At 26.9% G+C, this 25,272-nt stretch overlaps 2 protein-coding genes across 2 annotated transcripts; both read right to left on the bottom strand.

The window, feature by feature from the left end:
- Nucleotides 1-407: 407 nt before the first annotated feature.
- On the bottom strand, nucleotides 408-5,210 carry LOC101495009 (probable transcription factor KAN4). The gene is made up of 6 exons (XM_004499049.4): nucleotides 4,161-5,210; nucleotides 3,702-3,778; nucleotides 3,402-3,438; nucleotides 3,138-3,237; nucleotides 904-1,003; nucleotides 408-640 (listed from the first exon to the last, which is right to left on the bottom strand). Exons 1-6 carry the CDS (start codon nucleotides 4,693-4,695, stop codon nucleotides 518-520), a joined length of 972 nt encoding a protein of 323 aa, XP_004499106.1. The 5' UTR covers nucleotides 4,696-5,210; the 3' UTR covers nucleotides 408-517.
- Nucleotides 5,211-17,914: 12,704 nt separating this feature from the next.
- Nucleotides 17,915-21,059, bottom strand: LOC101494479 (B3 domain-containing protein REM16-like). The gene is made up of 4 exons (XM_004499047.4): nucleotides 20,690-21,059; nucleotides 19,185-19,857; nucleotides 18,596-18,771; nucleotides 17,915-18,465 (listed from the first exon to the last, which is right to left on the bottom strand). The coding sequence occupies exons 1-4, from the start codon at nucleotides 20,789-20,791 to the stop codon at nucleotides 18,106-18,108; spliced, it is 1,311 nt and encodes a 436-aa protein (XP_004499104.3). The 5' UTR covers nucleotides 20,792-21,059; the 3' UTR covers nucleotides 17,915-18,105.
- Nucleotides 21,060-25,272: the final 4,213 nt, after the last annotated feature.

Raw genomic sequence — 25,272 nt, 5'->3', positions numbered from 1 at the left:
TGTCATATCTTCTACGTGGGATTTACTTATTTTTCAATTCACACCAACTAACTTTTATTATTAACATCATCATTTCCAACGTATGGATCCTTGGTGAGAAATAACTTTAATTTGTTCTAACCTCAGTTTATAAGTCATTTTGAACGTTTAGAGATATGAAGAGAACGTTGCTATGATAGTGGCATAAAACCTTGACCCACCTTTCGAATATAAGGTCCCAAATGGGTCCTATTTTGCGTAACTAAAAGCCATGGTCCATGTCCTGAAAGAGACCTTCTATTTTCTTTTAATGTTATACCCTTGCACATGAAAATGACATTAAAGACAATACCCCTGAAATTCTTTGGACTCAAGCATATGTTTTTATCCCAATATTCCTCATTTCCCTTTCAAACAAAACTTATAGATAGATATATTAAAATCATTCACACATGGAATAATTAGTTTCCTAGTAGTAATGTAGTATTCATTAATGATAAGGAAAGGCTAGTTAGTGTTAATTAATTTAATTATTAATTTAACACTTGAGAAGAGGTAATTCTCTTGATGATTCGGCATGGTCTTTTTCCCAATTAGGCCTTCCAAGTGTGAATTCTAAGTCAATCATAGTGTTGGAACGTGTCAATGGTGTAGAATCCACCTGTTTAAATAGTATAAACTAATGTTAATTTCATAAAACTATTCAAAAAATATTATTCCTCATGTCATTTTTATATGAGACAATTAGATTAAAATTTAATCAATAAAAATTAATGTATCTAGTTCATATTATAAATTAAATGTATTAATTTTTTTTTATTAAATTTTTATTCAATTATCTCTTAAAAAAAGATTGAGATAGAATATTTACTATAGCACATGCTAGATCCAGTTCTGGCTCTATATATATGTCTCAAAACTTACCATGGCATCATTTCCTTTCAAATGAGAATACGTTAAACCAATTTCGGATTTTTCTTCAGTATTGTTTGTATTTGTCTCTATTGATGATTGCCAAGATGTCCTGAATATAAAAAGTGGTCGATAAAAGAAATTAAATATAAATATGTACGTTATAAAAAACTATAGAAATTGTTTAGCCTATTTTAGCATCTAACTTCAAAATCCTAAATCCTAAATCCAATTCCAAATATATACCGTTTAAAACGGCATCGCCAGCAGTTTGTGGTTAGCTTTTGAAGGTATATATGTCATGCAATATTTTAACGGTCAACATCCAAATGTTTCAATTTGCTGAGGTAGGAGTTAGATGTTTAAATTAAACTATATATACACTAATAATACACCAAATCCTCATTATTTATTTGAAAGGAGGCAGCATATATTGTTGGCAATCTTATTTTTGGTAAGTCAAACTTGAACCTAATCAAATAGTGCAAACATCGAACTTAAGAAATAGAGACTTACCCCACCAAAAAAAATAAATTAAGATCTAGGGGTTAAGGCTCAAGAGTAACTAATATTACATGAATTAGTTTTTTATCAATCATAGAGTGCCTTAAGAGGATGGTCCTTCTTGAAGAAAAAAAACATAGGGTGAAAAAAATAGCAAGTGGATTTGCTGTTTCTACAACCAAGGACAACCACTGTATATATATATATGCCTTGCAAATTAACGAATGCAATAACTTTAAATACCCCATTAATTATAGGTTATATATAAAAATACCTTCAAGGCAAAAATAAGTTTAAAAGATTAAATATAAAAATAATATGATATTAAATAATTGAATATTGAGTAGTATGTTGATTATAATTTTTGGGTTTCGAAAAGTACATCTTAATAATACTACCTCCTTCCCTTTTTATAAGCACTTCTTGTTTTTTCACATTTATTAAGAAAAACTAGTAGAGGAGTTAATGTGTCTAATATAACTTTTATATTTGAATATACTAAACCGAACATTTTCATATTATAAGACATTTGCACTTAGTAAATTAAAATGGTGCTAGTATCTAAGGATAATTTCTTTTTCTTTAGAAAATGTGCTTGTAGTTAAAGAAAGATAAAATTATATTTTCTTACAAACAAGTACATCCTTCATTCTTAAATATAAGTCTTTACAGTGAATTTCAATTTTATTAAAAAAAATTATTAATGTAGTTAATGTATCAATTTTATATAAAAAAAATGATTAAAATATCATCTATGTATTAATGTATTCAATAATAATTTTTTATATTCAAAAAATTAATAATATTAATTAGAGTTTTTAAAGTTAAAATAAATGTACTTAATAAATTTAAATAAATAAAAAAAGAAGTTGTATTTGGGGACAAATTCTTTTGTCAAGGGACAGAAGTAGAAGTACTGTTTGTAGTTCATGGAGATGTGCACCAAAAGCTATACTTTTTGCTACATATTGGGATGCAATACATTGATGACCTAATGAATGAGTAATTCAAAAGCATCATTAAGGGGGCACGTAAAAAATGACCACCCACGTACCTATAATTAAAAACCCAACCTATTTTCTTCAAAATCTATGTATACTACTTACTCCCTTCATTATCGAATTTTAGTGTTTTAAATATTTTATTTTCTTTTTAGAATTTTCATTTTTTTTAAAAAAAATAAGATAACATTAACGATGTTTATTTTTTCTCTTAAAAATCCAAAAACATACATAAAATTAATTTTATTTTTACTTAATGAATGAAAAATAAAAAAGACTAATCATTTTTAAATTCATTATTTTTTAATATATGTCTGAAGTTCTAAAAGAATTAAAATTCATAAATCGATGAAGTAGTAAACTTCTTATCATAGAACCACATAATCAAAAGTAAACAAAAAGGAAAACTATTCTTGCACATCTAAACATCTCATTTAGATATTTATCTCATAAGATAGTCCAAATTTTAAACTTATATCAACTTTCTTTGGTCATATTTTTATTTATATGTATGATGGAAATAATAACTTATTAAACAAAAAAACAAAGAAAAATTGGTAAGTACTATTAGTTTTTTATTGGAGCGTGTATGTATATATATACACACACACACACGTTAACATAGCTTTTAATATCCCTGTGTTGAATGGTGTAGTAGTCAATAACTCAATCAATACTATTACATTCACATTAATATGCAGAGAGAAAAAAATAATATTATAGCATATAGTATAGTTTTACCTCTGTGAATTTTGGAGTGGTTGTGGTAAATTATTTGGTCTCTCACAAGCTGAAGAATTAGCTCCATGCAAAGGAAAAATTCCTTGTGTCTGTGCATGACCTGCAAAATTTCATCAACAAACAGATCCATTGCTCTTCCTTTATCAAACATCAACATATTAATAATAATTCATCACACGAAAAATGATAGAGAATCACTAAAGCTCAAAAAACAAAGAGAATAATAACAAATAAAAGAAATGAAAGTTGAAAATATAATTTTACCTGTTCCTTTGTCAGTGGTCTTCACTGTTCTATACATCTGCATGAACACCACGCATGAAATAAAATGAGAACAAAAGTCCACAAAGTTATTAAACATTAGTAATATTACATGATGATATATATTATCTAGATACCCTTTTGTCCTTAGTGCTTGTTTCTATTCTATACCCTCTCCACTATGCAACTTACACTAATGATTTTTTTTTCTTTTGTCAGAAAATTATTGAAAGGTGAAAATGGAAACTTCAGAATACAGTAGTACTCATTAAACTAAAAGACTATGTTGAATAGTTACCCCACCTGTAAGTGACTCTTGACGTGTGCTAGGGTTAGATCCTTAACATTCATTAACTCTAACACTGATTTTGGTGTTGCCCCTGCAAAGTTAATTATACAAACAAATTCCAAAATTAGATTCTACCAAATAATTTCCTAAATTCTTTGTGTTACCTTAAACAACATTTAATATGAAACTCCGTAGCTCCATTCAGCTAAGAGTTAAAAGAGTTCGAAGAGTATCAGAATCATGGTTCAGACCGTGGTAAAGAAAAAAATGTTAACATTTATTTTTGAAAAAAAAAATCTCGTTCGAACACGTTTAAATGCAGAGTTCTGATAGGAACCGGTTAAAACTAATATAGTAACATTTGTGGACAAAAAACTAATATAGCTATTAAGAAATGGTAATATTTTGATGTATGAAACTAATCATTTATATAATATTGTAGAGTTAGGTAGAAAAATGTTTGATGAACTCACTTTCATGACCACCAAGAAGTTGAACTGCGTGAACAAAATGAGCATGAAGGGTAGTAGTCCATCTCATTCTTGGAGCTCTCACACTTCTTTTGACACCATTGACGAGTCTCGAACTTCGCTTGAAATCGCGGCCATAGATGTGTGGTTGAATATGGTGGTTGAAGTTTCTAGAGACACCTTGTACTTGTTGATGAAGATGATGATATTGAGGATTGAAACATGAGTTTCCAAAGCCTAATCTCAAAGTTGGCTCATGATGATGATGATGAAGGATATTATGGACATTTTCATGGCTTAACTCACTTCCACTACTAGCTGAATCAGAATTAGTGGATGAATTAGATATATCATTGTAATTATAAACTGGTTTACTAGTTGTTCTTACTCTTTTGTAGGTTTCCATTTCTTTGGCTTCAGAATCTGAAATATTAGAAGGTGGACTTATGTTTAAAGATAGGTCTGGTTCTAACAAAGGTGAAAATAGTCTTTGCATTATTATAGGATGTGAATTATTATTATTATTATTAGTGAACATATATGAAATATGGTAGAGAAGGTTTTATAAAAGGGAAGGGAAAGTTTGAAGAGAGAATGAATGAATGAATGAGAAGAAGGATGAAAAAGATGGATTTAAAGGCAGTGATTATATGATGAGTGAATCATGATGATTTTTTATTTTTTTTGCATTAGTTTCGAGGTGTAAGATGAGATGAGATATTGAATAGGCTTTTAGTAGGATAGGATCCTTCAAACTAGGGTTGAATTAAGAACTGCTGCATTTTTTTTTTTAATTTAAAGTGGCAGAGATGAATTAATTAATTTTCAGAAACTAGTAGTCACTAGTCAGATAGAGATATTTATAAGAAATAAAAAAAATAAAAACATTAAATGAAGAGTAAGAGAAAAAAATCAGAGTTTTTTTGGGGATGGTGGTTTGAGAGAAAAGTTAGTGAAAAAGGATAGTACTAGTTATTTATGGAAGCTGAGACCTTAGATATTAGTATAGTACTATGCTCACACACAGAGAGAAAGCCTGGGAACTGACCTTCATTTTCCTCATCTTAATTTTCAGGAATATAATTAAATGTTTCACAAAATTCTGCCAAAAATATATATCCAATTTGAAAAAAAAAAAAATATTGATTTTTAAGAAAATTTTATTCATAATATTAAATTGAATGTTGTAAAAAAATTATTTACCATTTAAAAAAATAATAACATTTACAGCGCTTTGCATCAAAAGCGCTGTAATAGGTTCCGTTATTTTTAAAATATAATTACAACAGCGCTTGTGTTTAGCAAGCGCTGTAAAATGGGCGCTGTTAAATGTCATTTTTGGCGTAGTGACTAATGAATATTGTATGAGATAGGACTACATAGATAACAAACTCTCTTCATTTTTGAATTATGTCCCTATATATTAGTATATTTGTAATTAGTAAGTAAATTGTAGATAAGAAAGAGAGGGAATAGTGTAGGGGTGCAGATGCATATGGTTGGAATTGGAGAGAAAAAAACAAAGCGGGTACTATTGAATGGAATATTGGAACGGGAATTGAGTGTATAATATATAGTAAATATACATATATACGTTAATTGATGGATCGCGACCCATTAAAATTCCCTGCTCTTTTTGTTTCTATTATGAGGGCTTTAATTAATTTATTTTTCTGTTTTTAATACATTTCTGAAATTGGAATATTCCCGTTTTAATTATGAACGAGGATTGACTGCCAGGCCAAAATATCCTCCTCTTCTTTACTCACATTGGCTTGGCCCCCCCATCTCCCAATATTGCTCTGTTTTATAGCAGATGTGGCATTAAGCTTCATTGGGTAATTACTTCCGTTAACTATACCTATGGGATACCACGACCAATGTTCAATGCATACCCTCACCCTCACTCTATACTCACAAATATTTACTTTGACCGTGACTATATGTTTTTTTATGTATAATTACTTGTTCAAAATAACACCCTCACTATGATTTCTATATATGTTTTGCAACCACATCAAATATGTCTATCTCGTTACTATAAATATGTTACTAAAATAAATATTTTCTTTTATACCAACAAAATATTTACTTAATTATTTTTTACAATAAAGTTTAAGATATTATGAAGAAAAAAAATTTATCAAAATTTAGAATTTTTTTAATAAACAATAATTTAAATATTAATTTTTAAGTGTTGAAAATATAAAAATAAATTGTTAAAAAATTATATATTTTTGTAAAGAAGTTGTTAAACATGTCTTAAATATTATTAAAGAAAATTATTAAAAAAAAATGAAAGATACACAAGAATTAATTTAAAATTAAAGAAAAAAATTTAGAGGATAAAAATTAACAAAAAAATTTATACAGACTAAAAATAAAATAGTAAAATTTTATAAAGACTAAAATCATAATTAACTCAATTAAATATTATATAGAAAATAACTGATTTATCTTTTAATTAAACACTTTGTGTCTTTGTCCAACTCTTAATCAAACTTTAGGATTAATATATAATTAATTTTCTTTGACTATAACTTTGATATATTAAGTGTTTTTAAATAAAATATTTGTGCATATGATTCTCATTTTTATAGAAAAACAATGTATGTTTTTGTTAAAAAAAAAAAAACAGAGACATCTTATTATTATATAATAATATAATAATAGTCTAGATTAGTTAGCACGTATGGCACATAATGGGCAATAAAGGGCGAGCTGTACACGTGCGATACCCCAACGTTGAAAATATTGAACATAGAAAAATTGGTTACTGGTAAGGAATTAAGGGGAAGGAATATATGACCATAAGTGTAGCCTGTTAAGGTCAGAGTGGCTGTGATGTTCGGTGACACCAGGTTGCAGAGACACATGCTGATGCAATTTAATCTCCTATATATCACCCTCTTCAATTTCTACTTCTACTCCTCAATCAATGTCATTTTTCTCCTAACAATATTACTCTAACACAAAGTCTTCATTCATTGTTTATAAATTATAACAAAGTGTCTAATTAATAGCATTGTCTAGTTAAACTAATATTCCAGAGCAATGTATGGACTAACTTTGTGACCTTTTGATTTTGAGTAGAGTTGAGTATACGGGTTAGCCCACCCTATTAACCCAATTCACATAAATAAGCATGTTAAATTAATGGGTTATGTTAGCATGTTTGTGAGTTTACGAGCTTTGAGAAATTGGTCTAAATCTGCTGTGTTATCCACGCTTAAATAAGTTGATGTGCAAACCATATAAAAATTTAAATAAATAAAAAAATTATAATATTTTATTATAAAATCTAAAATTTAAAAAAAAAATATTATAGTTGATAATTTTATGATGGCTAACCTAAATAGATAATTCTATATATGATGGACAATTTTATTTTTTTTAAAAGTATATATAGTTACACATATCACAAATTTATTTATTTATTTCATAAATTTAAATAAAATAATATAAATTTTTTATGTTTTATTCGATAAAAATATAATATTTAAAATAATTTATAATTATTAAAATTATATTTTTGTTGTTGTTAAAAACTCAATATTTGAAATTCAAAGAATACCTCCAAAAAATATTAAAACTGTATACTTTTGAGTAGAGCAATGGAGCGTGAGAGGAAGTGTGCAAGTAGGAATTTATAAAAAGGATTCCAAACTGTCCTCTATTTCCAACGTTAACAATAACAATAACAATTTCAACGCTAGCACTTGTCTAGTTATGTAGCATATAATCTTGTTCTCCAATATTCCCTCTCCGTGTTCAAATATTCCATGTCTTGTGTGTCTAAGATGCACACTCACACTCACCTCCATTCATATTCCGCGCGTGGACTCCAATTGCTAATATACTATTTTTTAACAATATCATTGATAGATAATTGAGCGTGATCAGGAGTTCAATCATTAATTAGTATATATTATGATTGCAGTTTTGTTCTAAATAGTTATGTTACAAGAAATTGTGATTGATGAAGTTGTTTGTTGTACATATTTTAAATATATAAAATCATTGTTTGCCTTTTTAAATTACTATAGTTACAATTACTGAACACAATAAAATCTGTTTATGAAAAACATTTATTTGAAAAATTCAATCCCTTAAAAAATAGTCTTTCATTTCGAAATAAAAATATATTGTACAACAAAAATATAAAAAAAAAAAATACCATATTAATCGGCGTCAACATGGCTTCCCTCACGTGACTCGTGGGCGTGACCTTGTCTAGGCTATAGTCTCTTCCTTTGTTCTCTTCTTTTGTTCTTATATAGAAGTATTCTCCTCTCTTCCCATTAAATATATTATAAAACATTAATATAAATCATTATAATAACAAAACGCATTTATGGCTTCTTGTATGTTTCAATTTATGCTCGTACCCCCATGCTCAATCCTCATTTTTTATTCTTCCACATATTTTGTTTTTATTTAGTGATTAATGTGACAGCAAGATATCATTACCAATTTGTTGTTAATTATTCGATTTGTTAATAGATTACGAAGCCATGGTCAGCGCCTGATGCGCTCTAGATTCTCCGGGAAATGAAAACTTTGCTTTAATTTGTTTATATTAAAATTTCTTTACAACACGACTAATTGTTTACATTATTAAATTATTAAAAATTTCTCTTTGTTCTCTCTTATTGTGTTTTTACGCGAATTATTCAACAATAAGCTTGTGATTAGGGAATATCCGGTCAACATGTCGTTCTATGGCTCAATTGTAATGTTGTCAAATGCTTTGGCTATATCCAATTAATATTCCATGTGTTTGTCTTATAATAACATGGAGTATATCGAATAAATAACTACCCCAATTGCTCTTTCTACTAATACTTCTCAAACAATTTTATAAATAATAAACAATATCGCCGATTTATTAATTTTTTTTTCTTTTCTAATAATATATCATGTTTTATTGAATTCAACAAGTTGTGATTGAGAAGTAACTATAGTGCATCTCAAGCAAGAACAAACATGATGTTGCATGTTCTAGCAATAGTAAATTAATGAATAGCTATGTCTATCGTAATTGACTTGTGATGCTTAATTATGTTTTACTAATTTTGGCCAGCATGACTTACATGCGGGATGTTATATCTCCATCTTATTCTTTTACAGCTCATGTGTAAGACATGTGACATAGTACACAACCAGCTACCACGTCGAATACTCGGGTGTTAGCTCACCGGTCTCACCTTAACTTTATAATTTTGAGATATCTAATCAAATATTTTCTTATGTGGTAAAATAGTTATTAGTACAACTTTTATTGATAAAATATATAAAGAAATCAATGTGTGCATGTAATATAAAAAATTCACAATGGTAATTAATTAATTAATTGATAAAACATATATTTTTTTGGAACAAAAGTTAGGAACATATTTAAACTTTATAACGAATTGAAACTTTCTTCATGTGGGCTTTGTTAAATACTACCATTTGTAGGTGCAAAGATTTATAACTAGTAGTTAAATCAATGTATCATTTTGCAATGGATTTGCAGAATTTATTATATAATAAAATGGATTCTAATTTTAAACAATGTAACATGCATATGCTGCAATCCTTATTTTTCTTTTTAGATTATAGCATGATTATCATCTTTTTACAATAATTATTATAATTATCAATTTTTTAAGTTCTAATTCAATTGATAAATATGATATTTATTGTGTCGTCTACCGACAAAAAAAAATTATTACGATTATCAATTTATAAATAGGCAACTTGTGAAACTTCCAATTCCAAATCAAAGTAGTGAAAACGCATGTTACTCTTTGTCTTCAAATATCAACTTGCAATAGCTATTTAATGAAATTGCAGTACGTTTAAGACAATGTAAAGAAGCTTGTAATTAAAATGTTTAAGTAACTTGTAGGATTTAAAGTTTTTTTTTTCCTAAAGGAGTTAAAGTTCATCAATATTGTGTTTATTAATATTACTCGATAAAAAAACGTAATAGAATCTGTAAAATAAAGCTTTAATTACCAAAACTAAAGGTAACTAGTTTTTTTTTCTTTTTTTACTAAATAAAACAAAAGGTAGCTAGTTGATCAAGTTCTTTCTTTTTTGTACAAAAAATGTATACGTACATACATATTATTTTTGTTTTAAATATAAACTCATATATATATATATAGAGAGAGAGAGAGGAGGGAGAGAATATTAAATTAAGAGCAATATTTGTGTAGTATTAGTGTGAAGAATATTAGGTTGGTGGTGGTTATTGGCGAGATCGGAATAGAGCCATACAAGCATGTGTTGCTTCGAAGTTTGAGTTTCACCTTTCCCCTTGCTATCTACTTTGAGTATCAAATAAACGACAAAAAAGAAAGCAAGGAATCACCGATATTAACGCCGTTTAGGCTCATGAGCTCCACGACATTACATGCTCCATAGTGTTACTGTACTTCTTATATTACTATAATCTTAATCAATTAAGTGATTAATTAAAATTATTCATATCACATTATATATTGCATCTTTTCTAATGCATGTAAAGTATGGCAGCTTTTAGGCAATGCCATTGCTGGCAAATGGAAAAACGTCACTCAAGATTAATCATCGGATAATTATGCACTAATGAGTGAACACTAAGGTCAACAAACTTACAATCCTTTACTCTCTAAAGAGATTATATGTTTTTATTTTAAAAAATATATTCATTTTATTTTGACGATACACTTTTAAAATTAACTATTTTATTAATTAAAGAAGATAAAATATTAATTAATTAGTATATTATTTTTAAAAATAATAAAAATTAATTTTGACATTTTTATTAATTATAAGAATTTAGACGGTTATTTATTTTAAAAATATTTCATAAAATTATTAAAATTGTCTCTATAGCTAAAAAGTTTAATGTATATATTCAATCACATATTTTATCAATTGTGTTATGATGTGATATTATTTTGAAACAATTACACAAATATTTTAAATTGTAAGATATAATTAGGTATAAGCGATCAAATAATGAATAATATCCCTAAATATATTTAGAGACTTAAATATTAAGTAGGTTGAGTTGTGTTTTTCGTATCTATAATTTTACTTTTTTATGAGGTTTATAATTTCACTTTTGATCCTTTTAATTTTAATTGTTCAAAATAGTTAACTCATCGATCCTTTTTTAACTAAGCAAATTTCATCCTATACGATTATATAGGCTAAACAGTATACGCGGTCTATTAACTTAATTTCAGTTAACGTTTTAGTCATTTATCTTTTTTTTCCTGGTTTGGTAATTTATTTTAATTTTAAGTGACTGTTTGATCTTTTATGTTTTAAAATGTCAATAATGTTATCATTTAAAGAATGAAAATATGAGTTTATTTAAATATTTAAGTTATGAATTTGATGAAATTTGCATCATATTGAAGATGATAATTAGTTTTATGGGTTTTGTTTGAAAATTTTGATGAATTTTTTGAATTTTTGTGAAAAAAAAAAGAATAACATTGTTGACATTTTAAAACATAAAAGATCAAATTGCCACTTTAAATTAAAATAAATGATCAATTTAAAAAGAAAAAAAATAAAAGACTAAAGCGTTAATTGAAATTAAGTTAAGGGATCGCGAGTGCTATTTAGCCTATTATATATTTAGTTTCTAAAAAAAATTATTCAATTGAATCATGATTTAATTTGACAAAGGAACATACAATAATAATTTTCCTCTTTCCTATTTTTGTTTTAAAAAGTAAATTTTTATAACATTTTATAAAAATAAAAAAAGTTTTAGATAGTAAGTAAACATTGAATTGAAAACAAGTGAATTCTGGAAAATGCTTTTACTTTATTATTTTCACTGAAGAAAAGTTTTTTTTTTTACAGAAGAAAAAGTTTTTTTTTGACAGAAGAAAAAGTTTATACTTTTTGGTTGACTAAAAAAAAGGTTTTCAAATGTTCTCTTTGTCTGTGTGGCCACTTTCCCGTACTTCTGGCTATTTGAGAATATGACCCAACAACTGTTTCTATTATTATCGACTTGGGCTTTCTCAAAAGGTGAGTCCACCATCAATTCTATCCAAGTGTATCAAACTACAAAATATTCAAAACAATAAACACAAGGGAAATAATAATTTACTCTACCTTTAAAATTTCATTGAGTTTGATAAAACTACCGTGCAATTGTGATTTATTAAAGTTTTAAGGTACAATTTTGATAAAATTATGGTGGTACGGTATATTTGCATCGAATTAGTGATTGATTAATTGTTTAGAATAAAATGACTTGATAATATTTTTAATTAATATTTATTTAGTTTGCAATTAAGATAATAAGAGTACAAAATGTAAAAAAATATAAAACGATATAAGCTATAAAATTAAAAACAACTTGAAGTAGCATCTCAAAAAATGCTATAAACTACTTGTAAGAGAATAATCATCACCAAACAACTTTATTTTAATCATACCAGCTTATACATTATAACATATTATTGTTCGTGTGTCAAGGTCAAACTGTTATCTTATAACCGATAATCGGATAACATATAACGCATAAGTTTGTATGATAAAAATAATCATTCTCTCAAGATCAAATTGCTATCTTATAATGAAAAGCCGAATAACATACAACACAAGTTTAAATGACAAAAATAGTAATTCTCACACGAGCTTATGATATTTGTCACGAGCTTATAATGTTTTTTAGATACTATTTCCATTAGACTTTGAGCTTATAGTGTTTCATTTTTTTTTTCTTCTTTTTTTACCTTTATCATCATAATTAAAAAAATTATGTATTATTTTAAAATAGATTTTTTATACGATTTCATAGATACAAGTTAGTGTAACTACTAATTTTACAAAAGATTTCAAATTCAACATGTTATCAACTATCAATTAGTTTATCCACTAAATTCATTCGCTATCTACTAACTTATATATCATTTTTTTATAAAAAAAGACCCAACCACCCAAAAACTAGCTTAAGAATTCTTACATCTAAACTACTTCCCGATATAACAAATAAGAGGTAAACCCGAATCTAAACAAATGCTATACAAAAGTTAAAATGTATTCCGTGTTTCAACACTTTGTGAATGTTTGATTTCATTTTGAGTAGAGTCAAAATTAATTATGAAAGTGGAAAATTAATTTTAATATATATGATGCTAGTGAATAGAATTGATTTTATTTCAAATATCGATTCAACTTAAAATTAAAATTTATAATTTTTAAATTAAAATATGACTTTTTTAATCTTAAATTTATTATTTAATTTACTTTTAACTAAATATATATATAAATATAAATCACTTTATATTCATAATTAATTAAAAGTAATTAATTAAAAGCGAAAAACTCAAAAAGATTCTCAACCTCTTAAATTTGAGAACTTCCAAGTTCCACAGATACTTACTATTGCAAATAATAATATCAGTTACCTTTCCAGGTCATATCCCTTAGAAATTCAGCAGAACTAAATCATCATGCTCTGATTTGCATCCCTACTGGTGACAATCATGATTGAATGTATACCCACTTCTCTCAAATTCATATCATTTTTCTTTTTCATGAGTAAATATTTCCAATTCCTCATTAATCTTTGTAAATCATCTGACAGTTGAATATGAATGTAAACTTTATGAGAATTGGAACATTAAAACAAAATGTACATAAATTACTAAAATGTAAAATACGAAAAAGAAAAAAGAACAATTTAATTGGTTAAAAGTTGTCGATGAGAAATGCTTGTGCAGACCAATTATGAATTATGTGTACGAAGAAGCTAGATAAGCTTGAAAAGTTTGACCACTATCATAGATTTTTGAAACTTCCACACCAAAGCAATTGTCAGTAATAGGGTAGCAGACACAAAGGAAAAAAGGGGAAACACGGTGAATCTCAAAACCAAAGTGTCTTTGGTTCACCAGTTACAAAATTTCATTTTAAATAAATCAATTTTGTAAAATTGATTATAATTAAAAATTAATTTAAAAATAAAATAATTTATTTTTGAATATATTATATAAAAGTAATTTGAATGATAAATTTTAAATTAAAAATCAATTCTAAAGATAAATGTTATAAATTTTAATGATTTATAACTTATATCATCATTAGTCAAATTTTAAAAAATACTAACATTTACAAGCATTTATATTTGTCTTTTTTTAATGATAATAAAGATTTACATTTTTTAAATTTATTTATAGTTTTACATAAAATATAATATTCATTCATTTAAATTAAACGAGTAATTGAGAACAAAACACATACAAATTTACTTAAATTGAAAAAATGAATTTACAAATAAGTTATAGCACCTAATTTAAAGTAACCGGAATATTAATATTTATACTTTTAGATATGCAATGATGATGACCTTAGAGTCCTTGATTGAATATGTTTGTACTGAATCAAAGTAAATCTATAAACGTGAATAAAATAAAGACTGTAACTACATCGGAAAACAAACCGTGGAAGTGTTAATAACATGTAGTGTAGCTGGAGCAGTGCAACAGGTAGATGGGTCACGAAGGACAGGACCACTCTGTAAGAAGAAAATAATGTGGCATGCGATAGAGTATTTGGTGGAAGTGTCAAAGTGGACACTCAAAATTAACTGGTTTCAGCAAAGAGGTATTGTTTGTGTGTGTGTTGCGTGCTCTTTTCTTGTGCCCACTACAACTATATTTTTCTCTTCTCCTCAACCCAATTTGGTCCCGCCACCACAACTAGGGGGTGTGAAAAGTAGTTCAACTTAGTTTTAAGATTTAAATTCATTTCGATTGATCCAAAATATAATCATTCCATTCAAATGATGAAAGAAGCTGGTAGATTGTAGTACTAAACGTACTATGGTTGGTCTAAATCATTATTTGATTCGTATTGAAGAAGTCAAGATGTACATGATGATATTATTGAAGATCAAAATATTTATCTTATGGAGAATGATATGGTTGAATATTGATGCATTATGCATGTTTAGTTCAATTTTTTTTAGAAAACGGTCTTTTTTTTAACATGTCTTAAACTTCTAGAATTCTTCAAGAGGAATGAAACTTCCTTGCTTACTTTGTTGTCAATTGGCGTGCCTCTATTTAACTTTAAGCCATTATTATTAATTGGACAATTGAGCAACCAAATGCAATAACAGAAACAAATTAAAATCAGAGGTCCCTTTCAAAATGAAAGTGCCATGTGAACTGTTGTATCAATCAAGAATCAGAATATCAATATTTTAAAATGATTTTTGAAATTACAAAATTTTAATCAAATTTATTCTATATTTTATATTTGGAAGACTAAAATGACATTAAACATATATTCGGAAAAGTGATTTGTAAACGCGTAGTAATTTCGAAGTTGGTAGTCTTATAACTTTTTAATTGTTGTAAAAAACAAAATTAAAAATTCGACTTTCTCTATTCACACTAAGTTGGTAATATTAAAAATGTTAGAGATGCATTTGATAATATATTCAAATAAAATGACAAATTTAATTAATATTTTATAATTTCAAAAATCATTTTAATATAAAAGATTAGGTTGATACAACTCTACAATTTCAAGTATCCACCTGAATATTTACTCATTGGTATTGATTATTTTTAATATGTTTTTATATATGTTCCTAATACACTACTATATGCAGCTTCATTTTTGTGATAAACTCAGTACATAAAAATAGGAAAATGCCAAAAATAATTTGTTGTTTGGATTTTGGATTTTGGATTTTGGATTTTGGCAACCAGAGTGAATGTTGACAAGGAGTATCATGAACTAGTAATTTAATGTTTTTGTGGAAGCATAGAAAATGACATGTATTAAATTTCGAGTTGTTATATTTGTACTATAATTCAAAGTGCTTACAACTTACAAGACCTCTGCATTCCATTCTGAACATTTCAACTTGATGACTCAAGTTAAAGTTCCAATACAAGTTACAAACAAACAGAAGAAGGAATTCGATAGAGAAATTTTACTTTACCAGATTATGTCCAAGTGTAGCTGCATAAACTTTCATGACACTGTTAATGAAGATCATGTGAAGCAAGGGATTAATACAGACATTAATTTCTTTATATAAAGTAAAGAAATATTATCAAAATTGGAGTAAAAAAAAACTCTTAGAATTTAGAAACCTCCAGCAAGTAACATTATACCCTTAAACATTAAATTGATACATGCATTGGTTAGGTATGAAATTGATTTCAATGAAGTAGGAATTGTTCGGGTAGTAGTTTTAGAACCCATGCAACGCAAGAGGAGAAAAATGTTTTGAAAATAATATACGTTGTTTACAATTTAAAATTTGGTGTAACAATAATAAAGTAAAAAAGCATACCTAATCTAATATTGTAGTAGTATATAATTGTTGACTAAAATGTTTAATAAAAAAGTTAATGAAGTATTATCTAATTGTCTAATTCTTTAATATAGTACAAACAGAAAGCAAATCAAAAAATTACCAATTGTTGCTACACTACTAAGATTTTACTTGATTTCATTGGATTATAAATTGCATTATGTGTTTGTTAAGAATCATGGTTGAGCCCAAGAAGTAGAAAAATAATTAAAGAGAAAAATAAAACTTGAAATTATTATTTGAAAATTTGTTTTTACAATTAGAGTATGATGCACTTTTATATAATACTATTAATGTAACTAATCTAACAACTTCCACCTAATCATAAGTAATTTTAACTACCTCTAATAGTGCTGTTAAATTTTTGAGGCCGTTCGATCTTGATCACACAATCTAAAAAATTGTAATTTTTATTTTATATTTTAAAATACCAATCTTAATTGTGAACTATCCGATCTTGATCAAACAATTACTGTTGTTTGACTGTTTGAATGCGTAGAATTCCGACTGAAGAGAAGCCGAGTTCCTTTTATTATCAAGTATCCAAGTAAACATAACAACTACTACAAAGTATCCAAGTAAACATAACAACACCCACTTTATAGGTATACTAGTGTTGAAGCCATTTAAATAAACAAGGAAAATATGATTATAAATAAAAGATAATAAATTAATTAAAAACTTCAAATTAAATTAAAATAGTTCTGTAATAATTTTGACAACAGATAAAGTTTCTGTTCAGCTTAATTGATATAGGTATCAACTTGAATGTACAATACTGCATTAAAATTGAAGTGCTTCTGTGATTTTGCATATTACTTTCATACATTTGTTAAGTTCGGTATTTATGGTTTTACATATTAGTTTACATATAAGTTCTTTTTTATTTACTAGAAAAATGTCTCTTGATAAAAGGCAAAAAAATTGTTCATTTCTTCCTCTTCACGCGACAATAGTCACTTTGCACAAACTTAACAAATAAAGACAATAATACATTAGCAAAACCTTGAATAAAACTTTCAATCTTTGTTGGTTTGACAAAAAAATTGATTCAATGTGACTTCTCACCACACAAACATTTAGACATAAAAGACTTGCATAATGTTTTTCAATAGACTGTGAAATTAACTTTCATTCCAAGGCCTTGAAGTGGAGAGAAAGTACTAATCAGTTTCAGGAACTATATTAGCAATTCAAGAAAGCCACGGGTTAAAATTCCATCTTCCAAGATTTCTTTTACGTTGAAATTTGGTTTGGCAAAAAATTTGATAGTAGATAGATCATTTTAAGTTAAAAACAAATGTTTAAAAAAATCTGAATTCAAATCCTAACTAAAACAATCTTTGATCAGTATTTACTCACAGCCAAACACTAGATTACTGGGGTCCTATCCGTTGGAAAAAAAAAAGATAGATCATTTCAAAGTTGAACCTTAAAAGGTCTAAATACTGCAATAGATCAAAGTTTACATATGATATGGTGAATTACCTAGTTAGAAGACTAAATAAGTCAAACAATCCAACATAACATACAAATACAAAGTTTAAACACAAACAATACAACATACACTGCATAATTCCAACCTCGAATCTTCCTCAGACTACAAAATCATGCACCTTCAATGGACTCGAGTTCTGTTTGGACGGAACTAGTCACTCTTCTCTTAACACCTCTCTTCCTTCCGGGAGAACTCATTGCAGTTAGAGGAGTAATCTCCTCAACAACTCTGAAAATGCTCATTTCAATTATCAATCTATCCATCAAATGGCCACTTGGTTTAAACAAACACACATCAAACTCTTCCAAGTTATTGTCGAGGGCAAAATATTTCCACCCACCGGTGAGGCCTCCATTGTTACGGATATTATGGTAGCAGTATTTCGCAATCCATTCACCCTCGCCCATGCGCAATATCACTTCTTGAGATGATGGAGAAATATAGCTTAGTATCCACTTATTAGGGAATGACTAGTCACCAAAACAAAATTAATACAATTAGTAAAAATGTAAATATAACTTCCTAATGAGGCTCTCAACATAATATATATTAAGATTAAAACCGAGTTTAAAAAGTAAAGAAAGGGGGGTGGTAGTTTACCACGTAGAATCTCTTGTATACATGTGAAGGTCGCATAGTTACAAGCAAACATTCGTTGGTGCACGCTGCCTGAGCTAACAGAAGGGTATTTTCTATCTCATTTTGTGTGACAGGCCTTCTATTTGAGGTATACAATTCACATGTCCCTGATCTACACTTTGGAGAATGTTCAGCATCTAAAAATGTTATCAAAATAAGGTACCATATCAACAACCAGTGTTCATGTGTTAATTCAAATAAAAGTACCCATTCAAGTGTTTTTAAGATATGTACATAAAACAATATTAATATACTCTCTCCAGAATGAAATATAAGCAAAAATGGTAACTAAAAAGTTGATGTTTATGGTCACCAGATACATCAACTTTTCAGTTACTATTTTTGCTTATATTTCATTCTAAAGGAAGCATATTTCTTGGTAACATTTGTGATTTTCAGTGATGCACCGATACGCCAATAGTTTTGACTATTACATTCATTGGATGGTACAAATAATTTATTGTGTAATGATTAAACTATGCGATCAGTGCACCATTTTTACCGCAAGTGTTTCATTTTCTTTCCCTTATTGATATGTAAAAAACGTTACCAGCAACCCAATTAAGTGCTCTCCCTTGAGAATTAGAAGGTTTTGGTGGTCTTCCTCTCCGCTTAATCTGAACAGGTGTGGCGGCATAAACAGATTTCCTTACCCGTTTGCCATTTGTTTGGGAGGGATCAGCTGTAGGGTCGGTCTCATTGACTGCATCCTCCATTTCCTGCTCGGGGCCGGAAGATTCAACACCAGCATTAGAAGTCTTTCCATTGGGAGTGTTAGAAGGTGCAACAAACGGCACTTGGATACCGTTAAGATGTGCAGATTTCTCAGGCGAATCACCTTCATCACCACCATTAGAAGGAGTATTGACTTCTTCAACAGAATTATCTGTTTCCCTTCTCTTACTAGAACATCCACCACCTTGTTCGGTTTGGGCGGCGGCCTGCCCGCATTTCCGAACAAAATAAGGACCTGCCTTCTCACAGAAACTCTCCCCATCAAATATCAAAACCTCGAACAGTGATTCACCGTTGTACTTAAAGACAAGAAAATCGTTCTCTTTCAAAGAGTGATCTTTCACAAATTGTTGCCAACCATTTGTGAAGTAAGCCATACCATCTCTAGTTGTCAGCCCTATATCCCACATAACTCCACTAGGACCTTTAAGGGTCACATTTTCCGGCAACTTCTTTTTTACATTGTCCGAAAATGTTTTGGGAAGTTCCTGCAAACAAAATACAAATTTCTATTTCAGTATAAAATAAAATGAGCTTTAATATATGCCTAAGAGCCAATGATAATTATCAGATTGAAAAACAGCTATTAATCATCTCAAGTATATGATTTACACAGTGACGGATAAATAACATAATAACAACCCAAGATCAACCACATTACAATTTCCTTATTCATTCATTCACTTCCTTATCAATTCCTTCGAAGCCACACAAATCATAAACATAGCACCGATAACTCTAATCGAAGGTGTGTCCATTGTGTCTGACAGTGACACCTTGATTACATTCAAATAATTGATTTTCTCAAATTATTACACATGTCGATGTGTCAGTGTCGTGTGAGTATTTGTGCTTCATAAAACACGATCCTATCAGGATTTTAGGATTCATGCATGGACAAAACCTAATAACATTGCAAACTAAAAATAAAGAGTCTAAAAAACAAACACAAATCAGATCAACAGCTAAAGACTTTAAACAGCATATCCAAAGCTCAAAACTTCCATAAAAAACAGGCATATATATCTATAGAGTATAATAATCAAAGGAAAAAAGAAGTCAAATTTTTAACAGCATATCCAAAGCTTAAATCTTTCATACAAAAAATTAAATAAAATTGACTGCAGTTAAACAAATTGTAAAAAAATAAAAAATAAAAAATTAGGGTAGGTTAAAATAATTTTAGAAAAATATGAAATAAATGGAAACAATGTGAAAATACAAAATGGAGTTTAATTTTTCTAGTAAAAAAAGAAAGGTTTAATTTTTCTTTCGTCCTTGAACATGGGAAAACAAGAATAAAAAGAGTAAAGTACTAACAAGTTGTTGATGATAATCTTTGTGTAGAAACTGGGTGAAATGGACGAATTGAAAATGGGTCCAGTAAATGTTTTCTTCCCACGATCTGCAACCACTTCCCATTTCAAACAAAACTGGAAAATGTTGAAAGGTGAAAGCTTTGTTAAGAATTAACGGTGAAAATGAAGACGAAGGAGAGTGAAGAGAAACTAATAATGAAGAAAAAGAAGATGAAGATGAGAGACAAAACCCATCATCACGTGCAGAAAAGCATTTTGTTGATAAACATAGAAAGCATAAAAATCAAAAATAGTTTATACTTTCAAGGGTTTTCAACAGTAGTCGAATCAAAGAACGTTGATTTTCTGATTAGGTGGTTGTGTTGTAACTTCACACTTTGTTTCACAATACTATATTTTTATTATTTTATTTTTCATTTCTTATTGTGAACCTCTTTTTAACTATTTCTTTTTCCTTTTTTTTAAATGTAAAAAGTTGGTATATTTCCTTTTTTAATTATTTTAATGTTAAACATTATTTTATGGCACAACAGTTCTATCTACAATGTGCTTGATTCTAACTCAATTGAGGTGCGGTATTTACTGGTTAATAGGGTCGTGAAAAAAATTTAGTTAAGAGGTCTAAATTCAAAATTGAATTTAAATTTATTTTAAATATTCAGTTTAGTTATAATTTGGTTTATTTATCAATTAATTAGATATTTATTTATATTTTATATTTGAATTTAGTTTTTATTCATTCAACTCTTAAAAATTCTAAATCCCCAAAACTCAAAAACGGTTCTATTTTATCATTATTCCACCAACCTTCCACCTTCCGAAAGTATTTTCCGACAATTTATTACTAACTTCATTTAATCAATTGTCTATTATTGATCAACTATAGTGTATAATAACTAGATAATGAATTAAAATATTTAATATTTATTGAGGAAGATTAAAATATGATAGATTAAATATTTTAAATATAATTTCTTAAATTATTGATTTTTAAAAGATGAATATTTTTCAAAATGTTACATTAATATGATAGGTTAGAAATTATATTGAGATTTAGATATTGCCCAAACTTAACTTAATTATAAATGCTCAAGACAAAAATTAATGTATTAAATCCATTAGATATTTTAAATTTACTAAATCATGTGGTGGTGGTGGTGTCCATCTCAATGTTGTATTGTATTTTCTATATTTTATTATTGTGCAATAATTGCTAAATTTGATCAAAACAACTTTTCAAGTGTTTGTATTTTTTATGATTTTAGTAATAATCAATTTATTGAAGTAGTATGAATTATAATTGGTGGTCTTAACGAAGTTAGTCATAAATCAATTTTAATCACAAGTTATTATAAGTAATTGAAGATGTTCAATTTTAATCACAAGAGAAAGCAATTGTATGGTTGATGTATTTTTTTTTATTGAGTTTTCATTTTGTAAAAATAGTCAATTTTTAAATATGAATAATCGATTTTTTTTAAATAACCAATAAATAATTTTTAAAAAATAAATATTAAAAATAATTAAATTTTAACCGGTTTTAAGAAAAAATTGATTTTAAAATTGAATTTTTCCAAATCGGTTGTTTAACTAAAAACCAATTATTTAACCATAACTAATTTTACAATCGATTTTATAACCGATTTTAAACCAAATAATGGATTTGGTTATAAATCTAAATCTATATATTGGTTTTAAAAAGGATATAGTTTGGCTTTTTAAAAATATCAATCATGCACAGTCCTAGTATTTACTATTCTCTTTTTACAAGAAAAAAAAAAGTAAAGATTTATTTTGGTATCTAAAAATATAATGAGAGATCCAATTTAGTCTTTGAGAAAAATAAAAATATTTTTTAGTCATAAAAATAAAAAATAAATAAAACAAGTCAAATTAGTCTTTATGTGAACTACAATTAGAAAAATAAATTTTGTTTTTGTTGATTGATAACTAATCAACTTGATTATCTCAAATGTAATTTCAGTAAAAAGGGACAATTAGGTATTTGACAATAATTAAAAATAATTAATTAAGTATGTGACAAGAACTTAAAGTTTGTTTATTTAATCCTTATCAAAGATTTAATTGTTTATTTTTAATTATTTTCAATAACATAATTGTCTTATTTTATAGAAATTACATGTGCGATAATAAGTTGAAGAGACAAGTTAGTAAAACAAACCTAATTTTCTAACTATTATTCTCGTAAGTACTAATTTGACCCGATTTATTTTTCTTATGACTAAAAAGTGCTTTTATTTTTTTTAATTTTATTTTTCTCAATGATTAAATTTGGTCTCTCAAAAATTTTCAATGATTAAAATAGACCTTTACTCCAAAAAAAAGTCTATATATAAGTTTAGGATTTAAGTTTAATCGCAAAAAGAAATATAATATCTACATATTACAATGTAGATATTTATGATCACATTTTAGTAATTATAATCGTGATACATAATTTAATAATTAGATGTATAATAAAAATCTTTTTAAATTATTAGCGATGTAGTATATACCTAAAAAAATTATTGTGATAAATTGATAATATAATTTTTCAATTTTCTAAATTACAAAAACAGTCTTAGTTGTTTGACTCTATTTGAAAGTCAAAACGCGTTAGTTGTTTTCGATTGTTGCTTTGCTAATAAAATTTTCTTATTGCATTCATATAACATAACTGTCGATGATTTAATTTATGAATAACTAGTTTGTAACCCGTGCGGCCGCACGGAAACAATGATTTTAATAAATAAATGGTTATATTATATATATATATATATATATATATATATATATATATCAAATTTCATAAATTTTATTGACATTAAAAAAATAAGTTGACTTAAAAAAAATAATTTACAATAAAAAAAATAAAAATATAATTTTAACTTAACTTAAAAACTACTTTCTTATAGGCTTAATGTTATTGATAAAAAGTATGATTCTAACACCACTCTTTAATCTTACTCAAATGATGATGTCTTATTTTTGAATTCTACACATAATCTTTTTTCTTTCCAAAAAACTTATTATAAAGCAATACTTTTAATTTTAAACAAATAAAAACAATAATTATTAAAAAAAAATTAAATAATTAGATTAGATGAAATAATTTTTTTTTAAATAATAGACATGGACATATATAAAATAAGTAAATTAGTAAATGTAAAGATGAGTAAGTAACCTAATAATGAATTTTTATTTTTATTATTCAAAATATGTTATTTATATGAAATACATGACATTTAAGAATTAATATAAATTTTGTTGTATCAAGTGGCAAAATATATTTCATTTTAGTACTACTCACAGAATGAATCGATAAAATGAATTGTTTTTTTAATTCATACATAAATTTTATATTTTCTTAAATAAATTATTATTTTTCTCTTCAATATTCTGGAAATTTAATTGAATTCATGTTAAGAAGTCTAAATAAATTTTATATTTACTTCAATAAATTATTATTTTTTATTTAATATATCTGTGTGCCAACACTATTATTAGACAACCTAAAATCAAAATTATTAGCACGGGCAGCAACTATAAATCAGAGTTATTAAGACAAATCTGGTATAAGAGAATAGAAATATAAATATACAAATGTACAATTTGTTGACTATTTATGAGTGAATTTAAAATCGGAATTATTAAGACAAATCTTATATAAGAGGATAGAAATATACATATACAAATTTACAATTTTTTGAGACAAAATTAAGAAACATAAACAATACAAAATATATATATACATAACAAAATAGTAATCTTTTTATTGAACAAAATTTACTATTTAAGTAATTCGTGTGAACGTATACTCCAGAAAGTTGTTAGAAGCACGAACAAATACATAGTTCCACCAGGAATATTAATCTCAAATCGAGAAATAAAAGCTCGCGAATGTTAGTACTATTTCCGTTGCATAAAAGTTTTGTTTGACATTGAGGAGATCAAGACAGAAACCACATTCGCACAACTCTAACAACCAAATTTCATGACTCATTTATTGGAGAAATTGAAGTAACAAACTTTGATGAAGAAATTGAAGCAACAAAGATTTTTGTTTTCAAACATTGACATTGGATAAAGATGAATAAGAAAGTTTTGGTAAAGAAAATTTAAAAAAGGAATTGTATATACCGAGATAATATAAATGATATTTATAACGGAGACACAAGAAATGAGAGAGTATTGAAGAGAGATGGTTTACAGAGCACATGAATTAAGAAAGAAAGTACGAGGGAATTAAAATAATTTGTAAAATAAAATAAATTAATTTGAAACTGTGGTTGCTAAGGTAGTGTTTAAAAAACAATTCCAAAAAGTGTCACGTCGTGGTGGGTGTAATTGAACGTATTTTGATGTTATTCTTTTTCTTTTCTAACTAAATTCTCAACCGTGAAACGTAGTGGTGTAGTGTATTTTATTTTTAATTAATTCTTTTATTTTTTAATTGGCCACTAACTTTTCAACTGACGCATTTACAAAGTCGTGTAACATAAATTTAATTTTATTCCAAAAAAAATATTATTTCAAACTTGATATCTTCATAACCCTCTGTTTAGCTGACACGTGTCAAACTTT

The sequence above is a fragment of the Cicer arietinum genome, chromosome 4 (assembly GCF_000331145.2).
Source record: "Cicer arietinum cultivar CDC Frontier isolate Library 1 chromosome 4, Cicar.CDCFrontier_v2.0, whole genome shotgun sequence".
Lineage (NCBI taxonomy): Eukaryota > Viridiplantae > Streptophyta > Magnoliopsida > Fabales > Fabaceae > Cicer > Cicer arietinum.
This window is presented reverse-complemented; position numbering and strand designations above follow the sequence as displayed.

What these genes read in the sequence shown, in the direction of transcription:
- LOC101495009 (XM_004499049.4), bottom strand. Translation starts at nt 4,695, where the DNA reads ATGTTCACTAATAATAATAATAATAATTCACATCCTATAATAATGCAA. An exon ending in ACGTCAAGAGTCACTTACAG is followed by an intron (nt 3,439 to 3,701) that starts GTGGGGTAACTA and finishes GTGTTCATGCAG; the next exon opens with ATGTATAGAACAGTGAAGAC. An exon ending in CCACTCCAAAATTCACAGAG is followed by an intron (nt 1,004 to 3,137) that starts GTAAAACTATAC and finishes TTTTATATTCAG; the next exon opens with GACATCTTGGCAATCATCAA.
- LOC101494479 (XM_004499047.4), bottom strand. Translation starts at nt 20,791, where the DNA reads ATGGGAAGTGGTTGCAGATCGTGGGAAGAAAACATTTACTGGACCCAT. An exon ending in AGCACTTAATTGGGTTGCTG is followed by an intron (nt 18,772 to 19,184) that starts GTAACGTTTTTT and finishes TAACATTTTTAG; the next exon opens with ATGCTGAACATTCTCCAAAG. An exon ending in TATACAAGAGATTCTACGTG is followed by an intron (nt 18,466 to 18,595) that starts GTAAACTACCAC and finishes TTTGGTGACTAG; the next exon opens with TCATTCCCTAATAAGTGGAT.